This window comes from Mauremys reevesii, linkage group 1 (genome assembly GCF_016161935.1).
Source record: "Mauremys reevesii isolate NIE-2019 linkage group 1, ASM1616193v1, whole genome shotgun sequence".
NCBI lineage: Eukaryota > Metazoa > Chordata > Testudines > Geoemydidae > Mauremys > Mauremys reevesii.
The window spans coordinates 65,084,225-65,106,048 of record NC_052623.1 but is presented as its reverse complement, the minus strand read 5'-3'; the positions used below and the strand labels follow the sequence as shown (position 1 = coordinate 65,106,048).

Genomic DNA, 21,824 nt, shown 5'->3' with positions numbered 1-21,824 from the left:
GTGGGGCTATGAATCTATCCTTCTGCCTCTTAGAGCAAGATTCTTCTGTTCTATTGTTACACACCCACATTATGGAAATATTTTTTCATTAATATTCACTGAGCACCATCTACTTTGCTTATAAATCCAAACACAAGTCAAGAGCCATCTGTTTAATATAATTCAGCACTTACAGTTTTGTGTGATTATATCTGATCTGTTTGATCTACCATGTCAGCACTGTTTGTTAACTGTAATTTTATCTGATGTGGAAAATTCTATGATGCTTGCAAAAAGAAATCTCTCTCTCTCTATATATATATGCATTCCATTCCATTGTAAAATAACAATTATTGTATGCTAAGTTTTATTTCCTTTCTACACACAACAGCTCACTTTCCTGGGGAGTCCTCTAAGTAAGGGGAAATACCGGAAAAGTATGTTTGATTAAACATACCAACATTTGTAAAACAAATCCTCACTGTTTTGTTATTTTTGGGGGGTTAGCCATAGGTGTACAAGAACTATATTTAATCATCTGGCAGCTAAAATTTACAAGACTGGGATAAAGAAATCTTGGACACCCCAAGGGTTACCGTGTGGGGTTTCCTCTGTTTACTGCCCCCAGGAGCAAGGAATTTTGGAGCCCTTGAGGAGGCAGAGGGCTTGGTCTCTGAACTCTGTGGATCAGTACTAGGAAAGGAAGCTGCGATCCATAGTGTGCTACACCTTTCATAGTGATAGTTGAGAACTGCTCCCTCTCTGTTGCCATTGTCTTCTCTGCCTGCATCTATGCCACCCCTTCCCCTCTCCACGAGGGCTGCTGACATAGTGCAGGTTGGACAGTGTTAACTCCTATAAGCATATTTTCCCTGATATCCTCTTGGTTCTGAGGGAAGCATACATAAATTCATTGTAGTCCACAACAAAACTCCTATTCATTTTAACGGTACAGGATCAGGCCATTTATATCTGCAGATTATTTTTATTTTATAAATCAGCACTGTCAGCCCTCAGACTTCAGGCAGCACCTGAAAGTGACAAAGGGAGGTCCTTCTCTGAGGCTTGCTACAGTGCAATCTATTGATCCCACCTGGTGGGATGAAAAAATCAGAAGTAAACGTTCTGTAATTTAAAACCTTGTAATTTATTTCCCCTGATTTGACATTTGTGGCATATAAACAGGAGCAGAAATGGAAACACAGAGCTCCAACTCTCAGCTACTGCCTACTGGTTTCTGATTCTTCATCCATGGACTGAAACACTGGAATGGCAAACATAAGGTTAGGATTTTAAATTAGGAATTAATGAAAATGCTTCTTACTTTGTTGCCCCCCTTACTGTAGTTTCCATGGAAACAGGACTGGAAAGGCTGCCTGTAGCATATAGCTGGAAAGGAAATCTCTGCCTTGTCACTTTCAGCTCTGAGCCACCAGCTGACCCAGTGATATTGCCAGATTTTTTCCTATTGTTTTTAGCACCTTAAATGAGAACAATGATTTCTCACAGGGCAATTTAGCTAACAATCCTGATTTGGTCAGTTATGTTGGTTACTTGTGCACTTGGCCTGTTTATATTCCTCTTTTTAAATTTTTACATTAGTTTGGTAGGGTCAGTAACGTATATTAGAACTATTGAATCATGACACCAGATTATTGAAAATGTCACTTGAGTTGAAGACATTCATTCCATATCATTTTTAAGTCACGCTAGGTGTGGTCTGAGCATATGGCATGGGCTATTTATACACAACTCTGCCATTCGCTCACTTTTTGATGAATCACACTGGGCCGGGTTTTGAAAGGTGCTGAGCTCTTCCTACCTCCTTGTGCTCATCACTTCACAGACTCAGTCCCTAAGCCTCAGTTAACAATCATCTGTAAATCCTTCTGCTTGCAGAATTTCTTTGAGATGCTGAATATCCTCCCCACTGAGTTCAAAGAAGAGTGTCCACACAAAGACTTGCACTGAAATAACTAAAAGTGGGAATTACAAATAACTTAGTTATTATGGTTCTAGTTTCCAGAGAGACAAGCCTTGCATTTCACTTTCAGGTTTTTAGAGTTGCAATGTCTGGGTTTCAAACACGGCAAAGGGTGATTCTTTGTTTAAATACACGTGTACCCACTGAGGTTTTAATTTAATTTGGGGAAATGTCACCACAGTGTTTAGTAAAAGCTTGCCTTTAACCTGAATTTTGGGCCAAATCTGAGCTGACAGTCAGAGCCTGATGATTCCACAGTCCTGCCCAGGCTCTGGGGATGCTGTGAAGTGGTTTTTACAGTACTAATATTAACCATTATTGATTAAAACGGCATGCATCTGACTTCCTCCAAGGAATGGCTTCCCTGTTGTTTCTATAACCATTGCTTAGTTTGTGGCAGGGGGTAGCCCAGGCACCTCATACCCCAACGCCTCTGGGTTGCCCTCTCAGTTATGAAAGTAAACCACTGCTTCAGCCCTGGCACCTCCTTCAGTACAAATTAAGCACCGTCTATAACCCAACTCTTCCAGGGGCCTCTCACTCAATCCGCCCCGGGGCAAGGCCAGCGGCTGCTTTTCATCTCCTCCCTACTCTGTCAGCTTGGGCGGCCCTGCCACAAGTCAACCCTCCAGCCAGCGCGGCGCTAGGGCTCCCCGCAGCACACCGGGACCCCGCCCCCGTGCCGCGGGGGAAACCCCCCGGCGGCCCAGGAGGAGCGGGCTGCCGCCGTGCGGCGCCAGTCACCACAGCACCCCGGGCTCAGGCCCTCTTACTGCCCCGCCCCCACGCCTGCCGGAGGAAGCGCGAGACTCCCCAGGCTTCCCCCCTCCCCCATTCTCCTGGGGAGGAGGCGAGGAACTCCCTCCTCGCGCCCCTTTCCCGCGGAAGTTTGGCGGCGTGGGGCCGCCGTAGACGGGTGCGCTGCTGATTCCTGTCCGGGTGGATGCAATTGCCATTGTGTGTGCGGGCGGCTCGAGCTGGTTCCGCGTGTCCCCGCGCCCCCCGCCCGGGCAGCCATGAGTGAGAAGGGGGAGCTGGACCTGACCGGGGCCAAGCAAAACACGGGCATGTGGCTGGTGAAGGTGAGAGGCCGCGCGGGCGCCGGGCCGGGCCGGGCCGGGCTAGCGACTCACCCTGCCCCCCTGCCCCCGGCTTCTGCTCCGCGAGGGAGGCCCTGCCACGGCCGGGGCGGCTCCTTCCCTCCCCGGGGCCGAGACCGGAGCTCGCCTCGAGAATACGCCGGGGCGGCGAGATTCTTCTGGGGGGCCCGAAGATTGGGGGGGAGGGGGCAGCAATTCCCCGTTTCTGTTGCTCGGGGCGGGGGTCGGGGTGACGTCCCCCCCCGTGGCCGCCCCGCGGTCTCCGCAGGAGAGCAGGGGCTCGTGCGGCCTCCCCGGGGCTGCGGAGACTCGCCGCGCGCGAACCAGTGCAGAGGCAGCGGGCAGGTCCCACGGGCGCTCGCTGCGGTGCCCGGCACAGTGACCCGAGAACTGCGAGACTCCAGCCCCGTCAGTGGCTGCGCTCTGGAGCAACCCTGAAACTGACGAGTGGCATGTGACGGCAAAGCTTGTGAGCACTAGCAAGGCAAGGGGGAGAGGGAATGAACTAGTGGAATCGTCTCTCTAGCCCAGTAGCATTCAGGAGGCCGTGGCAGGAAGGAGAGAATTAAAATTCTCCTTTTCTGTAGCTGGGGTGAGGACTTCAGATGTATCAGACACCCTTGGGCAGAGATGGATGAGGCTCACTAAGCAGGGTTCCCGGCCAGCACCCTGCTAGGATTCACATCATACTTTATCTTCTAAGAACCTGGGGTTATATCTGCACTTGGGATTTTCAAGATCACACGGTGGTAAAAAAAAAGCCAGTGGCTGGGTTATGCTATTGACTCCATGATTGGCAGTGCTGGTGCTAGAGCAGCAATAGAAGATTTCAGAAAATCCTCAATGTGGACAAGGTCAAGGGGTGGGTTGTCACCAGGTCTTTGTACTTCCTCTTTAGTGCCAGTTTCTGACTAGTAGGTTTTATGAAGCCCTGTTGAAAATGAGTTGGTCCTAATTATGCTTACCAAGGAGTTTTCAAATCTGTTTGGGGAGATAAGGAAGTGAAAGGGGACCCAATGTTGATATTGGTTATTAGCAATAGAACTTACCTAGGTGCACTCTCTATAATAAGAGTAGAACAAAGATAGCAATAACCTTTTTAAAACATGATTTTTCACAGATGGGTGCTAACATGACTTAAAAATGACTCCCATGGCTGGTATTGACCAAGCCTATGGTCTTGGTAACATTGTACTTCCTTTCATATAGTGGGAGCCCACAACTCTGTAGTACCCCAGCATGGTTCAAATATGTTTTGGTGTTGTAATGAAGATGGTAGTGAACTGAACCTGGTAACTTTGCAAACAACTGCACCTTTTTTAAGCCAACAAACTACACTTGGTTGGGCATTTTTACCACAGTGTTATCACAGGCTAGATGATACAATGGTAAAAACATGTAAATCCTGCCCATGTTACATTTTCTACCATTGCTGCAACACTAGTGAATTACAGCTATAAAGTTTGATAGTGTAAAAGGGTTATGCATAGATTTCCCCTACCCTCCTGGTTTAAAATCCAGTTCAGACCTGAAGGGAGAGAGAGCAGACCTGCTTCAGGTCTGAACTGGATTTTTAAAACTGGGCAAACTTTTGTAAGTAGGTCCCCCAACATGTTAGGAATCACAACATAGATGGGACCTCATATTATTGTAGCAAAGCTGATTATCATTTGGTGGATTTAATTTAAAAAAAATTCTCTTTAAACAATAGAATGTTTTGTATAGTGCTGCTTTACCACAACAGTTCACAACATGATTTTCCTGGCTAATGAAGACCAGGTATAACAATGTTGCAATTGTTAATTAATTTCTGGGGGAAAGACCTATTGGAAAAACAGTTCTGGCTAACCTGGTTTCACTTTAGACTGTGTGGAGCTATCATAGAAAGTATCCAAGAGAGAGACAATTTAATAGGTAATAATAGCCCAGATATTACAGTGGTGGGTGCTTTAGGAATATATGCAATAAAAGTAAGTACAACTAAGGCTGTGAGGTTTTAGAGTGCAAAAAATAGAAAAGTAGGTTGTACTAACTAGGGAGTATTTTATTTTGAAATGGTATTGCTTTATGTCATCTCTCTTCCCACATGGTCATGTTACAAATTGTGAGGGAGAAGTGTTATCCCTATCTACATAGCCAATAATAAAGACCATGTCTCTAGAATCTTAAGTATTTTATATATGTTTTGTTCAGATGCTATTAGTTCACTCATGGTCTCATGTTACACCTTAACTGAGGAATCCCTTTTCTAAAATTCAAGTTAAAATTATTTGAATTCTGTTTTTGTTTATAGAAACAGATTGCAATGTTTCTGTACACTATATTCAGGATTGTTAAAAGATTTTTGAAAACGGATCCTCCTAATTGTTCTTGCTAAAATTAAAATAAATCTGGCATAGTGGATGTTTTATTGTGTAAGACATTTCCTGTCTTCCTATAGATTGCATAATCCCATCCAGTATACAACTACAGATTTAGCTCGGTGAAGTGAGGCCCTACACTTAATGGCATCTTTTTTGTTCTGTGTGTAATGTGACAACTTTTAAACATGTTGTATCATTTCCAAAATTTCAGAGAACGTTCTAGGCAGCAATAGGCAGAACCCTATTGAGGTTGGTGAAAATATAAATCTGGAAAAGCTTGATTTCCACTGGTATACGTGAGGGAAAATCAGGCCCACCAAGTGCCTGATTGGTGTTGCTGGCAGATAAATCTTACTGGTGTCCCCTGATACTGCCTATACATCACAGGCTGTGGCTCAATATTATTATTTAATATTTGTATTACCATAGCACTTAGGAGCCATAGTCATGGATCAGGATCCCATTGTGTTGGGTGTTTATCTCTCTCGTTGGGTGTGCAGCTCTGCCTACATAGCAACAAACTATGTAATCCTTTAATTGTATATACTTTCTACAGTGGATATAAATGCAAATATGGAATGACTTTACTGTACTAGTAAAACCCTAGAAAGTATTGTTACAAAGCTAAAAATAAAAGTGGATTTGCTGGAGCTTCTGATGCATTCTGAGTGTCAAAAGAAGAGCATAAAAAGAACATTGTACATGAACACTTTTTTAGTGCCTGGCCTTAGGGTTAGTAAAACTTGACTTCCTTTTTTGTTCCACAAGTCATTCAGATCTTCTGTTAAGTGTTAAGGCTGCAATGTGTAATCACCTCTTTTAGTCTCATTTAAGCCACACATCTTAGGCGATGCTTGGTAGACTTTGGAAGGTTTAGATATGGTCGGGTTTTGGTGCTGACTTATTCTCTTTGCCTTCCCTATCAAAGAAATATTAATCTCCAGTGTATTTTGATTCTTGTTGTAAAGAAAGCAATACAAAATGGATTTTTTTAAATTAAAAAAAATCTTTGATATAACTATCTGTTGCATAGTTACCTGAAATTTATCATTATTTAGGTCCCCAAGTATTTGTCACAACAATGGACTAAAGCTTCAGGAAGGGGTGAAGTAGGGAAGCTGAGGATTGCCAAGTAAGTAGTTCATATTTTTTTTGGTAGGAATTCTTAGAATTATTACAGAAGTAGAAAAAGTTATTTTTAGTATACAGCAGTTGTGACGGGTTGGATCACAGAAACCCCCTTGGGAGCTGCCACCCGATGTGCCAAGACTACTTCTACCCCTGCCTTCCCTGCCAGCTCAGGACCCCAGCACCCTGTCTTGCTGAGCCAGACACTCCCGTCTGCTCCAACAAAGACCCAGGGTCTGAATTACTTGCCCCAAAGCTGCAGGTTTACCTGAAAGCAGCTCACAGAAGTGTGCTTGTCTTTAACGCTCAGATGCCCAACTCCCAATGGTGTCTAAACCCAAATAAATCCGTTGTACCTGTATAAAGCTTATGCAGGTGAACTACTCATAAATTGTTCGCCCTCTATAACACTGATAGATATGCACGTCTGTTTGCTGCCCCAGGTATTAATACATACTCTGAGTTATTTAATAAGTAAAGAGTAATTTTATTAAATACAGAAAGTAGGATTTAAGTGGTTCCAAGTAGTAACAGACAGAACAAAGTAAGTCACCAAGCAAAATAAAATAAAATGCGCAAATCTATGTCTAATCAAACTCAGTACAGATAAGATCCTCACCAGTTCCAGAATGCTCCCTTTTACAGACTAATCTCCTTTTAGCCTGGGTCCAGCAATCACTCACATCCCCTGTAGTTACTGTCCTTTGTTCCAGTTTCTTTCAAGTATCCTGGGGGGGTGGAGAGGCTCCCTCTTTAGCCAGCTGAAGATAAAATGGAAGGGTCTCCCGGGTTTAAATAGACTTTTTCTTGTGGGTGGAGACCCCCTCCTCACCTCTATGCAAAGTCCGGTTCCAAGATGGAGTTTAGGAGTCACCTGGGCAACTCACATGCCCATGCATCATGACAGGTTTCAGAGTAGCAGCCGTGTTAGTCTGTATCCGCAAAAAGAACAGGAGTACTTGTGGCACCTTAAAGACTAACAAATTTATTGTAGCATGAGCTTTCGTGAGCTACAGCTCACTTCTTCGGATGGCTCATGCTACAATAAATTTGTTAGTCTTTAAGGTGCCACAAGTACTCCTGTTCTTTTTATGTCCATGCATGACTCACAGTTTTTACAGGTAGCATCCATTGTTTACATGCTACCGTGAACGTCCTCAAGTAGACTTCTTATGTGGATTGGAGCATTCCAAGGTCCATTGTCCCTTAAGTTTTTCTTGATTAGGTACTTAATTTCAACATTCCTTTCTCCAGGAACTGACCAAATGCTCTACTAAGGTTATTTAGAACTCAAGCCAGTACACAGCCAACATTCATAACTTTGAATACAAAAATGATACCTGCATACAAATAGGATTCATACATTCAGTAGATCATAACCTTTGAGATATGTTACATGGCATATGTAGCATAGAACACATTCTAAGCATATTTCCATAAAGCCTTATGGGAGATACCGTCACAGTAGTGTATTGCAGTGAAGTACTACTTATCTTGCATAATATTTATTGCAAGTACAAGTTGTGTTTTTTTCTATGAAGCTTGAAATATAGCTGCCTAGTGATTATCAGTGTATATTATAAGCAGTATGAATACAAAAAATTATACTGCTGTGTGTAGATATATTTTAGAACACCATTTCTGGTTTCATAGACATCAGAAATAGGCACATCTAAATAAAGAATCTCCATCAATTTATTTATATGCTATTGTGTTGCTTCTATTTGCTCCTGCTGATTTCCCCATTTGTACTTGGGTAGCTCAGGAGTGAAGACCGTAACAAAGCTAGAATTTTAGGTTGCTGCTGTTATCAGAGGAACTAGACCTGTGAAATTACATTATGGAAACTAAAACATTTAAATATTTTCTTTTACAGAAATCAAGGAAGAACAGAAGTAAGTAATTATCAAATCCAAAGGCTATAAATGTTATATTTTGAACTTTAGTGTTGTTTAAAGTATATTTCTTTGTAATGTAAATTTCTCTTATAGTACTTGTAATAGAGCACTGGACTGGGAGTTGACAGACCTGGGTAACTGGCTCTGTCACTGGCCTACTGCGTGATCTTGGGCAAATCACTTATCTCTTTGTGCCTCAGTGTCCCCATCTGTAAAATGAGGATAATGATGCTACTATCCTTTGTAAAGCGCTTTGAGATCTACTGATGAAAAGTGCTAAATAAGATCTAGGCATTAATATTAAGCAGAAAAAGTTGGAAACAAAGAAGTAAGAGTTCAGAAATATACCATATCATATTTGGTATTAATTCATTGGTTTTGTTAAATATAAAGTATTAGGGAATTTGAGGGTTTTTTCATCTGCAAAGGCAGCTGATTAATTTCTTTTATTAGCAATTGAATGAATAATAGCTTTACCAAGTATTTTACCTTTCATGTTAGATGAGAAGGTAGCAGCATGATTCAGTATACCCCAGAGCCAACCAATACATTGAATTGGAAGAGACTTAGCAAAAACTCAGCAATGGGTAAGAGCTGAATTTACCATCTTAGAGTCTGATCTAACTCTCACTGGAATACGTGGAGAGACTCCAGTTGTCTTTGGGATTTGATCAGGCTCATGGTTGGCTGTAATATATGCTGCTGACACTTTCTCAAAAGTGAAGTTAGCTGTGTGAAACATTTAAAATATCTACATTGAAAGGTATAACTATCTTAGGTTCTCAAACATTTTTAAAAATAATGAAATGCAATTAATTGTTCTCTGACATCAAGAGGAGATAAGTCTGAGTAAATTGTATAAATAATCCTATGTGAAAATGTTGAATAAAATATTTCAGAAGATTAGTATATTAAAAATTAGATCCCAGATGTATATTTGAAAAATTGCATTGTACTATTTCATTTTTCTTTCTCTTCCTGTTTCCTAAACTCTAAAATCTATGTAGTTAAAAGGTTTATGTAATAATATTATGTTCATTGTGGGTGTTAGGTATCATTTACTTTGAATGAAGATCTTGCAAGTATCAATGATATTGGAGGAAAACCTGCTTCAGTCAGTGCACCCAGAGAACATCCATTTCTTTTGCAAAGTGTGGGAGGACAGACGTTAACAGTGTTTACAGAAAGCTCAGGAGGTAAGTTAGAATGAAAATTATTTGTTAATATAATTCCTGTCATGCATGTTTGCATAGATTCATAATCTCAGCATGATAGTTGGTTAAAAGGACACCATCAAGCTGATAGTTCTAAAATAAAGACCTTTCAGCTTTGTTTTATGGTCACATGCATGCACATAATACTTCATTCTAGTTGACAGTTTTTCTTCTTTTAATTGAGTAAGGGCCTGAAATGTCTCCAGAAAGGATTGTATTGTACATTCCAATATCAGCCTGCTGAACAGATCAGAGAGGAAGAATGGAGTACAGTGCAAAACCTTTGGGTTTCATCACAACTTGTGCTTCTGATAGGATGACCCAGCAGAAAACTGCTGCTTTGTTCAACATTTCTTTTGGAGGAAAGGATAGATTTTTCAGAAATCTAGCTACAGTGTGGTGAAAATCAATTTTGAATTGTGTTCATTTTTTTCTATCAGTCTTGATATAGTGTCTTGTTGACCAGTGAATATTAACTGTCATTCATCAAATTTTCCAGTTGTTCACTTTGTCAGAAAGTGTAATAGTAATGTGGTATTTGTAGCACATGAAAAATAACTATTTTTGTCTATTGGATTCAGATTCCTTGACCTACATTATGTGTAGGTCACTGATATTATAGTAGCAATACATGGTAAGTGTGGGGCATTTTCAGGATACCTTTCACGGCTCTCCTTCCTCTTGTGGAATAGTCAGTATATTTTCCCTTTGCTGGTTGGCTATTCTGATACTAAATTAATGTTATGTAGTCCCTGAACTTTGTGTGCTGCAGATTTGTATATTGTAAATGTATGGCAGCATCATAGAAAATAAGGTGGGGGTAAAGAAAGACTGGATGCCTTGAAAGCTTAGTAGAGGATATTTGGGGGTTCAGGTATCTTGGAATGTTTGGGAGTCCCCACCAGGCAAATAAAGTTTATGATGCTTTCCCTCCCCTTTTTTGGGCAGGTTCAGAGGTGACTATACATTTGGATACGCTGGATTTTTGGATGGTTTGAATTCTTCATTTTCCACTCCTGCAAGGCTGGCCAGGAACTAGCTGCCCCTGTTGCATCTTGCCCAAATATCTGTCACTATATCTGAGGGTGGATAAACACATTACCTGAATATGAATGCTCAAAAATGGAATAGTTAACAGTGACATTTGACGTATAATAATTAGGTTTTAGACTTGACACCATATAAATATTCAAGTCTCTGAGATACTGTTTTGTTTTTAAAAAAAGGTGAAGGGACAGACCTACTTATTGCGATGAACTGCTGAGTGATACAACATACCCATGTATGGCATGCATGTTTATGACTGCATTGTGTCCGTCATAAGGCAATGAAATGGAAAATTTAAATTTCCGCATTAGAGTAGGTAATTATATGAGAGTGATTCCTATTACACTTTCCATCTGCTATCTGGCTAGGCATATCCTAGAGCAGTGGTCTCCAAAGTGGAGTGCACAAGACGATCCATTGGGGGTCACGGCTGGAGGAGCGCCGCCAGAGGGGAGGGGCAAAGGGTGGCCGCGGGGAAGCAGCTCCCCCTCCCCCCGCAGGCAGGGCCACCTGGAACACAGGGGCTTTAGGGCTGCAGGGCCCTGGGCTATGGGGGCCCCAGGGCTCTGGCCTGCAGCTCTAAAACCCCTTTCGGAATGTGGCCCTGAGTCCTTCGGCCCCTGGAGGAGCAGGGGCAGCCGCACAGCCAGCGGCCGGAAAGAAGTGACGCTTTTCCCTTCAAAGCCGGTTGGAGAGAAGCGGGGCTTTGAAGGGGAAAGCAGCACTTCGACGGGGAAAGCGCCGCTTCTCTCCGGCCGCTGGCTGCGCGGCTGCCCCTGCTGCTCCTGAGTTCTCTAGCCTGTGCTCGCAGGGCCGCATTCCGAAAGGGGCTTTAGAGCTGCAGGCCAGGGCCCCGGGGCCCCCTTAGCCCAGGGCCCTGCAGCCCCTAAAGCCCCTGCATTCTGGGTGGCCCTGCCTGGGGGTGGGGCAGCTCCCAGAATCATGGCCATGGGGGCAGTGCCACGCTGCGCAGAGCCTCCTGCACCAGACAGGAGCTGCCCCAGGTAAGTGCTCTGCATCTCCTGCCTGCCCCAGCCCTGTGCCTCCTCCCGCACCCCCACTCTGAGTGCCCTCCCGTACCCTAACCCTAATCCAGACCTTCAAATCGCTGTATCACAAAGTGTTAAACCAAGATTTTCAGAACTAGTGAAGCATATTCAATCACACTGCTCTCACTAAAAATATTATTATTGATAGTATTTTTTTGTGAGAGCAAAAAGGTTTTTGTACTGTTAATAATTTTTTTTTTAAAATATTGTTTTTCATCTTTATCTCATCCTTTTTAAATTTCTATTTTTTGTATGTTTTATAATTTACATAATATATTATTATAGTAGTACATGTGTGTAATTTATACATAAATATACATATATTGGGGGTGCGTGCTCAAAATTTTTTTACTGATAGGTGTCCGCGATCAAAAAAGTTTGGAGACCACTGGATTAGAGAATAAGGTGGGGTAAGAAGAAAATAACAGGGGAAAATACTGATTCTCATTTTTAATGGAGAAGAATGTGTAGAAAGGCTTTTTGAGCCACTTTCTCCCCTGATTTACGTCTTGTGCAATCTTGGCATGTAAGCCAGACCAGAATTTGGCATTAATGTTTTAGCTAAATCTGAGGAGTCTTTCAAGATGAAATAAATGATCATCAACTTTACTTCTTATGAAGCACTGCTTATTGTAAATATACAATTCTGATCTCTTAGAATGGGTTATGCCCTTGTTGCTGGCACAGAGGGCCGAGTTCAGCAACAGTGGGGGTTCGTTGCCCGGTGTGCGCCGCACTAATTAACACACCAGAGTGGAGAAGCAAAACCAGGTTTATTTGAGCCCAAATAAGGTGCAAGGGAGACATAGCAATCTCAAATCCTGCACACAGATACAAACAGCTCTCTCTCTTTATACATGATTTCAGCTAAGCATTTCCATTCCCCCCACACTCCTCCCCCTTACCCCCCTTCTTGCCCCTCCCGTCTATTCCCATGTACCAAATACACTTTGCAATAGCAATTACACTAAACAGGTTAAATCATACTTGGCAAAAACCACTTTAGCTCGTTAGTACCTCTTCTGTGAACAGTTATCTGTACTTCCCCACTGTGGGGGCTACGTTCTCATGCATATAACTTTAATTACAGCATCTGCTTTCCGCCTATCTTATTTAGTATTGGCTACATCTAGTGTCAAGCAGCCTTGCAGCTGCCAGTAGTCAGCACATAACACAAGTTACAAAAGTTTAGTAAGGCTAACAAAAGCACTTTACATAAACGTACTTTGGGTCACATAGGCCCAAAGCCATCCTCCCGAGTTACCTAGATTTATGCCTAGTGACACCAACACCCTTTTGAAACAGAAGGGAAGTCCACTGAATTGCTAAATATTCTAAGTTTTACCGTCTAAGTTAGTATAAAGTGCATAGTTAGCAGCAGAGTGGGTGGGTTCCTTTAATGTCCATTCAGGGATTAGTATGCCAAGTTAATATGATGGATAATGTAATTGGATAAAACCAAATTCAATTGCTATATGAATTGTGCTTCTGTTAGCAAAAACAGCATGGTATACCACAGGGCTGGCTCAAGGCACCTGCTAAAGAAGCAGGTCCTTGGGGCGGCCAATACGAAAGGGCGGCACTCCAGCCGCTATTGGGGCACACGTCCAGGTCTTCGGCGGCAATTCGGCAGCGGGTCCCTCTCAGAGCGAAGGACCTGCTGCCAAATTGCCGCCGAAGAGTGGAGTGGCGCGATTGTGCTGCTGTGACTTTTTTTTTTTTTATTTGACCCTTGGACGGCAGAAAACCTGGAGCCGGACCTGGTACACAGAAAACTGATTTACATTGTATACAGAAAGGTTGGTAGAATGGTTTAGTTTTCTGTAAATTGGAAACTAAATTCATATATTCAGTCAGTGAAATCAAATGTATTTGTTTCATTCAGTTGTCAACACTGACATTTTTTTCTAATGTGATCTCCCCTAAGTACTTTAGATCATAATTGCTCTACCATGCATTGTTTCTGAGTTTGAAAAAGTTACTTGATTTCATACTTGTTCTTTAAGGGAAAAAAGTTCTGCAAACAAGGGAAGGAATCTATATCCATATACCTTTTTGTTTAGGGGCAGTGGGAAGTCCTCAACTTCAGTTTTAAGAGCCAAGTTATTAATAAACTAAGAGCAGCAGCAACCACTATAGTTAAAGTTTTGAAATGGTTAATGTTCTGACCCCCTGTTTTTCAGTCTCTTACAGCTTGCTGTAATTTTTCAAGCTTGGTCTGTGCTTTAAGATGAATATTTGTTCAAACTTCCCGAAATAAGATTAAACTGTTTTTGCTTATAAGTGGAGGGAAAAAAATCCTCGTTACTGGAAAAGTAAAAGAGAACCATTGCAACCCTGTCTTGTACAATTGTAGTATGAAAATGGCGTGGGATATTAAACTGAAATTTGGCATGGAAATAGCTACTATTGAGAGTGCATCTTTGGGTATTCTGCAGGGAAAGGTAGTTTTGATTTTACCAAATTACAAGCCTTTGAAAATCATCTTTGTGTATGATGCAAAGAATATCTTGTGACTCTTTTTTTTTAAACACACTAGCAATATTCTGAGTAAAGCTGGCTGCATTGTGTATTCATGTATGGCTAACTTAGAATTACATTTTTTTCTACAACCCAAGCTAGCGTCTTTTAGTTGTGTATTCATCTGCGTATGCCATATGAACTGAATCTATGAAAATCATTTATGTGAAACTTAGTTACATCCTGATTCTGTAAAATTTTAGCCTATGTAACTCTACTTATATGAGTAGTCCACTGAAAGAAGCACTGTGACACATCATTCCACTTCAGTCTATTTATGCTACCACCACTAGGATCATCTTTGATGCTCCTCGGGTGATGTGGTCAGAATCTATATGTGAATCCCTCTGTCTTCTATACCACATCAGGCTCAAGCTTCTTGCAATAGCCTTCAAAGCCCTAAATAGCTTGACCCATATCTTATGATGTGGACCCCCCACCTCCCCTCCCCATGATGTCTGCATTAATACAAAATTTGTCCATTTTTCCCTGCAACATTCTGTGCTTTTTCCATGGCATTCTCTATGCATGCAATGCAGTTTTCTGGGTTGGTTTGTAAAGTCACTGATGTCTCATTTAAATCCTTCCAGCAGATCTACTTTTCCCACAATGCCTATTTCATTATTTATGTATGAACTGCTAATTTATTGGAAAAGAGTGGCCTAAAGACACTGGAGCCGAATCTAGAAATTACCATGATAAAAGATGTAGATTGAATTGTGGAGGGAGGAAAGAAGGGTCAGGGGTAAGGAGTTTATTGCCTTGTTTAATCTGAAAACAGGTACATCTTGCTACTTACATCTATCATCAGCCAGTTAGTTTGCTTGGGTATTGTTTCCCCCCTACACAGTTTCTTTCATTGTCGTCTTAGTGTGGTGGATGCTCTTTGGCGCATGGAACTCTATTTCTTCTATGTTTGGAAAGTAGCTAGTGCATTTCATAGACTCATAGGAATGTAGGGCTGAAAGGGACCTCAAGAAGTCGTCATATCCAGTCCCCTTTGCTGAGGCAGGACCTTGACAGGTGTTTGTCCAACCTTTTCTTTAAAATGTCCAGTAATGGAGATTCCACTCCCTTAGCAGTCTAGTCCAGTGGTTAACTACCCGTATAGTTAGAAAGCTTTTCCTAATATCTAACCTAAATCTCCGTTGCTGCAGATTAAGCACATTAGTTGTCCCATCTTCACTGGACATGGAGAGCAATTGATCACTGTCCTCTTTGTAACAGCCTGGAAAGTATTAAGACTGTCATCAGGACCACTCATCAGGATGTTAGTCTTTTCTCAAGACTAGAACAAAAAAACCTGAGCATGTTTAGTCTTTCCCTGTAGGTCAGGTTTTCTAAACCTTTTATATTTTTGTTGTTCTCCTTTTAACTCTCCCCAGTTTGTCCACATCTTTCTTAAGGTTTGGCACCCAAAACTAGACACAGTACTCCAGCTGAGGCTTCACCAGTGCCAGATAGAATGGGACAGTTGCCTCCCATATCTTACATTTGACACTCCCATTAATACACCCCAGAATCATATTAGCCTTTTTCACAACTGCAACTTTTTGGGCATTGCTGAAGTTGTGGGGTATGTCTATACTGGGACCAGAGATGTGATTTGCAATTTGTGTAGACTACTCACACTAGCTTTAATTTAGCTAGCTCATAAAAAATAGCACTGAAAGAACAGTGGTGTGGGCGGCTCAAGTGAATATGTCCCTATGGGGTTAGGTGGGCTTGAACAGCCCAAGCAGAAGTCCACATTGCCACTTCTTCGCTACTATTTTTAGTGAGCTAGCTAGATTAAAGCCAGCACTAGTATGTCTACAAGAGTTGCAAATCACATCCCAAGCTGCAGTGTAGATGTACCCTTTACAGTAGCAATTTTCATCTGCTTTAAGGTTTGTCTGTATCCAAAAGGATTTTAATGATACAAGTCCTGATCATGCTTCTGTTGACTTCAGTGGGACCTAACAGCATGTCTGTCTGACTAACACTGCTTAGTGAAAAAGTAACATTAAAAAATATGTGATCGGCTTGTATACTGATATGCATTATGTTGGAGCCTGCAGGTGAGAACCCAGTTTTCAAAGGCACTGTATAGGTTTATAGGAAGATATCCCCTGCCCCAGTGAGTTTATACAAACTTAGTTTAAGAGGCAATAAATGGGTGAATTATGTGAGCATTCATAAACTGTAATTGTGACTCTCACTAAGCCAGACCATTGAGAATTCTCATGTGTGGATTTTTTGTTACATGACTATTGTTATAAGTTGTGCGATGATATACAGTGAAGCCAAAAATGTGCTTGTTGGAATTACTATTATTTATGTAGGGTATTGGCATGGCCCCAATTTAACGATAAATTCCTTTATTAAATCCAAAGGCTGTATGGTATTTATACAGTTGCTCTAAACACGCCTAAATAATAAGCAGTTACTACCTCCAAACAGTAACAAAACACTTATAAGTATTTGATTAAGATACTTACAAATGGGGGAAACCCAGGGGTGCTTAAACCCATATTGGTCAGCTCCAACTTGGGCAGGCAGGTATGAACCCTTCATGAGTTTACTTTTTTATACCCTTTAACAAACAAGTGGTGTCATTGCCAATTATTAGACCCTAGCTAAGGCCTGATGAAGGTGTTTCTTATACAGCCAATTATTTACTGCACCTGGTACCCAATTAAGTATATTTATTTCTGTTACTTTAGCTATTTTGAAGGTTCATTACAAGTTTAATACAATGGCTCTTCTTTCTCATGACTTCTTTGGTCACAGGCCGTGAGTCTGTTGCTCAGTTCCAGCTATTAATCCCAACTCAATTTAAAACCAAGGTTCATCCAAATCTAATGTGGGCCTACATTCCTACCGTGCTTTTTTTTTTGTTATACTTCAATTTTATTTTTATTAAGTTTAAAAATCAAGTAACTCCTCACTTGAACCGTCCTGGTTAATGTTGTTACGTTGTTGATTGATTAGAGAACATGCTCATTTAAAGTTGTGCAGTGCTCCCTTATAACGTTGTTTGTCAGCTGCTGCTTTGTCCACTGCTTTCAGGAAGAGCAGCCCGTTGCAGCTAGCTAGTGGGGGCTTGTAACCAGGGTGGACCGGCAGCCCCTCATCAGCTCCCCACTCCCCTCAGTTCCCTTTGTGGCAACCACCCAGCAGGCTAGCAATTGCCGGCAGTTCAGCTGTGCCTCCCCCCACTGCCATGTGCTGCTCCTGCCCTCTAACTTGGAGCTGCTCCTGGGAGCCTCCTGCTTATTGTGCGGATGGAGAGGGGGGCTAATGTCAGGGTATCCCCCTCTCCCCTGCTCCTGCCTCTCGCTTACCCCATTTCCATAGAGCAGGGGTGGGACATGACAGGGCTCAGGACAGAGGGAACTTGCTGAAAGCAGCTGCAGTCTCAATTTGCTGATCTACTTAAAAAGGGAGTGTACTTAGAGTGCGGTCATCGTACAGTAACTCCTCGCTTAACGTTGTAGTTATGTTCCTGAAAAGTGCAACTTTAAGCTAAATGATGTTAAGCGAATCCAATTTCCCCATAAGAATTAATGTAAACGGGGGGGTTGAGTTCAAGGGCAATTTTTTTCACCAGACAAAAAACTATATATTATATAGATATACACACAGTATACGTTTTAAACAAACAATTTAATACTGTTCACAGCTATGATGATTGTGAAGCTTGGTTGAGGTGGTGAAGTTAGAGGGTGGAAGAGGGAGGGATATTTCTGCTAAATGGTGAACTAGCACTCGGCTGAGCCCTCAAGGGTTAACACGTTGTTAATGTAGCCTCTAACACAAGGCAGCACAAACATGAGGGAGGGGAGACAGCATAGCAGACAGAGACAGACGCACACCTTGTGTGTGGAAGGGAGAGAGATGCACACTGCCCCTTTAAGTAAGCTGACCCACTGTTGAAGTGCATTGTCTTTTTAAGTGGATCAGGAAGTTGAGACAGCAGCTGCTGCCCCAAGCTGTCTGTCTCTCTCCCTCCGTGTCCCCTCCCTGCGCTATATGTAGAAGGGGTAAGTGGAGTGCAGGGGGGAGGGGGACACCCTGACATTAGCCCCCGCCCCTGCACAGCAAGCAGGAGTCTTGGGGAGCAGCTCCAAGGCAGAGGGCAGGAGCAGCATATGGCAATAGGGGGAGGGACAGCTGAACTGCCTTCCACTCTGGTTCCAAGCCCCCACCAGCTAGCTGCAATGGGCTGCTCTTCCTGCAAGCAGTGGACAAAGCAGGCGGCTGCCAAACGACGTTAGAAGGGAGCATTACACAACTTTAAACGAGCATGTTCCCTAATTGATCAGCAATGTAACAACAAAGCAACATTAACCGGGACGACTTTAAATGAAGAGTTACTGTACTTAAAGGGGCAATGTTTCTCTCTCTCTCTCTCTCTCTCTCTCTGTCTCTCTCTGCCTGCCATGCTGTCTCCCCTCCCTCCGTTTGTGTTGCTTTGTAGAGTAGCTACATTAACAACAATGTGTTAACCCTTGAGGGCTCAGCTGAGTGCTAGTTCATCATTCAGCACTAAGGAATTCCCTGGGAAATATCCCACCCTCTGACTTCATCACCTCAACCAAGCTTCACAATCATCATTGCTGTGTACAATATTAAATTGTTTGTTTAAAACTTATGCAGTGTGTGTGTCTGTGTATTTATAATATATAATCTTTTGTCTGGTGAAATTTTTTTCCCTGGAACCTAACCCCCCTTATTTACATTAATTCTTATGGGAAAATTGGATTTGCTTAACATTGTTTTACTTAAAGTCGCATTTTTCAGGAACATAAGTACAACGTTAAGCAAGGAGTTACTGTAACTTTGGGAAAATATGATGCTTATGAGAACAGGGGACCGATGGCACTAGTTAGTGCCAGGTATACAAACTATGAATGTGCTAGCTGACCTCAGTGTAGACTTAAAATAGCCCTTTGATGGTACTCCTGTTCTGGGTCTCTTGACAAGAGACCGCCTGTTCTTTTACATTAGTAATGTAGACATATGTCCTCTGGCATCTTTAGGTAATTTCCATTAATTTTATAACTGCACCATCTTTATATCCACTTCATCAGAAGTGTCTTGTTTTTGTTTTTTAAAGGAAAAATAAGCTAGTACTCCAATCCTCTGTGCCCATTTCTTTAATTGGAGAAGAAATGAGATGCTTAAGATTTGTTCTCTTAATTTGTTTAATCTTCAGGAGTGCATGCTAGAGATTATACATAGTTATAAGGTCATCTTTTGTTCTTATACTGATAAATAATTTGGGGGATGCAGGGGTGGCTCTAGGCATTTCGCCGCCCCAAGCACGGCAGGCAGGCTGCGTTCGGAGGTCCGCTGAAGCCGCGGGACCAGCAGACCCTCCGCAGGCAAGCCGCTGAAGGCACCCTGCCTGCTGCCCCCGCGGCAACTGGCAGAGCGCCCCCCCGCGGCTTGCTGCCTCAAGCATGCGCTTGGCATGCTAGGTCCTGGAGCTGCCCCTGGGAGGATGCTAATCTGTTCATAACAAGTAATTGAGTAAAGAAATACCAAAGCTGGCTGGACAGAGTTGGAGTATTCAGACCTTAAATATTAAGTGGGCTGAACTAACATTTAAGTATAACTTCGCCACTTTTGAGATCCATTGACATAAATACTTGTTTTATTCATTAATGTGAACTTGTAAAATGGTAGCTAGTTTGGCTGCCATACTGAGGTTTGGAAAGACTATTTCTTACAGTTAAGCCAAAGAGAGCTTGAATTCTAGTTCTGTTATCCCTTTCCTTGAAAAACTAGTTAAGGTGTCTCATCTTAAAATATACTTATTTCCCCATTGTTTTTAGGCTGGCTCACCAAAAATACCTTTGCTTCTGCACTCACTACCATTATAAAATGTTGCCCTTTGGCTTTCCTACAGCCCTAAATGCAATGAGTAAACGGCAGTAATGGCTCAGACTTTGGGGAATCAAGTATATCTAGATAATTAACTGATTTGAACTTGACTCATAAACCCTTGGAGAAATACCAAGAAAGAATATGCAGTTTGTTTTAGGGCTGGTCTATGCTACAAAGTTAGGTCGACTTAACTTCATAGCTCAGTACTGTGAAAAATGTCATGCCCTGCATGATGTAATTAAGCCAACGTAAGCCTGAGTGTAGACGCTACTGGGGTGACAGAAGAATTCTTCTGTCAACCTAATTAAGGCCTCTCGGAGAGGTGGATTTTACTACAGTGTTGGAAGAACGCTTTCCATTGCTGTAGTACATGTCTACATTACTGTGACGCAGTCGCTGCTGTAGCATTTCTAGTGTAGACACTGGTCCCTGGGCTTTAGGTTTTTATGTGGATAGGGCTACAGTATTTATTAAGTTGTGTATAATACTCATAGCCTATGGAAATCTGTATAGAGAATATACTGTACCCTGTACCTGTTTGGTGGATTAGATTATGTATAATTAAACATCAGTAAAGCTATCTGAGTATATTAGGGATTCACTGTAGGGCTAAACCACCATTGATAGTCTGCTTCTATCCAAATTTCTATGATGGAAAAATTAGAGTGCTACTTGGAGTTGTTTTCACACTTTTACACAGTCCTAGTCTCTCCACTTGGTGGTTTTTTAATAACTACATAGAGTTTGTTTAAGGCATATGGCTCTACCGAGTAGAATTTGCAGTGTTTATCAGGAACAAACAGTCTAGTGGAACAAGTGTTTCAGTGTGATGAATAGCATTTGGAGTGAAGAGAAGAATAAAGTCATGTAATGACTTTTATTTCCAGTCTCACTGCTGGGGGAAGAAAACAGGCACAAGCAGATGGTTTTATCAGCCACTCAGAGACCCAGCAAACTTGTATCAACATTGGGCAGTTAGGACATAGCTTTTAGTTGCAACTTTGGTCACAGGCTTACAGCAGTGTTGCAACATACACAGTTTTGGCTGGGTAAGTGAGACTTTTATTAGACAAAGAAAATGGAGAAGGACAGGAAAAAGTAGTAGTAAGATGGGAAGGAGTAGGGGACACACAGTCTCACTTCTCACGTGGTGGTTGGGATATGTCTGGAGCCAGTGGAAGTCGAAACGTCATCTGGGTCCCTTTCTTGGCCTGGTTTGGTCGGGACATCTCTCAGGATTAGGATGACAAATGCCCAGTGGTGTCATGATGGATCCCAATGTCTCAGGAGGTGGCAGCCATAATGGTGAAGCTTGCTCCTCTTTTTATTTCTTTTTCTTTTCAGTCAGCAATAGTTGCACTTGTACTTACCTTCACCCAAAATCTTTTTTTAAGGGATCCTAAAAGGGGTGATTGGTACAATAGCCCATCTCCTCACTATTTGATTCACCAGGTAAACCTAATTTCCATCATGCTAATTTTGTTCTGTTAATTTCTGATCCCACACTTCACTTGTCTACCAAACATGATTTTAATGCAGTCTTTAATTTATATCAGTTGGTCTTTTTCTTCATCCTAATTCGGGCTTTCTCCCTTTTGCACCTTTTCCATCAACATTCATTGTTATAGGTTATTGTAACACTTCATAAACTTCTATCAACTTCCCTTG

General features: G+C 42.1%; 1 protein-coding gene and 1 long non-coding RNA gene across 3 annotated transcripts in view; one reads left to right on the top strand and one right to left on the bottom strand.

Moving 5' to 3' along the window:
- Positions 1-1,107: 1,107 nt before the first annotated feature.
- Positions 1,108-2,732, bottom strand: LOC120395220. Of its 2 annotated transcripts, XR_005592529.1 has the most exons (3): positions 2,170-2,729; positions 1,802-1,955; positions 1,108-1,243 (listed from the first exon to the last, which is right to left on the bottom strand). It is a non-coding gene; the product is annotated as an uncharacterized LOC120395220 (long non-coding RNA). The 2 variants fall into 2 exon arrangements; XR_005592528.1 differs by having other exon boundaries at positions 1,802-2,732.
- Positions 2,733-2,756: 24 nt separating this feature from the next.
- The window catches only part of GTF2F2 (general transcription factor IIF subunit 2), a 143,144-nt gene continuing 124,076 nt past the window's right edge, over positions 2,757-21,824 (top strand). Inside the window, exons 1-4 of the mRNA XM_039519408.1 lie at positions 2,757-3,045; positions 6,485-6,558; positions 8,431-8,449; positions 9,504-9,648. Coding sequence (XP_039375342.1) covers positions 2,980-3,045; positions 6,485-6,558; positions 8,431-8,449; positions 9,504-9,648 — 304 coding nt within the window. The 5' untranslated portion in view covers positions 2,757-2,979. The remainder of the gene's footprint in view (positions 3,046-6,484; positions 6,559-8,430; positions 8,450-9,503; positions 9,649-21,824) is intronic.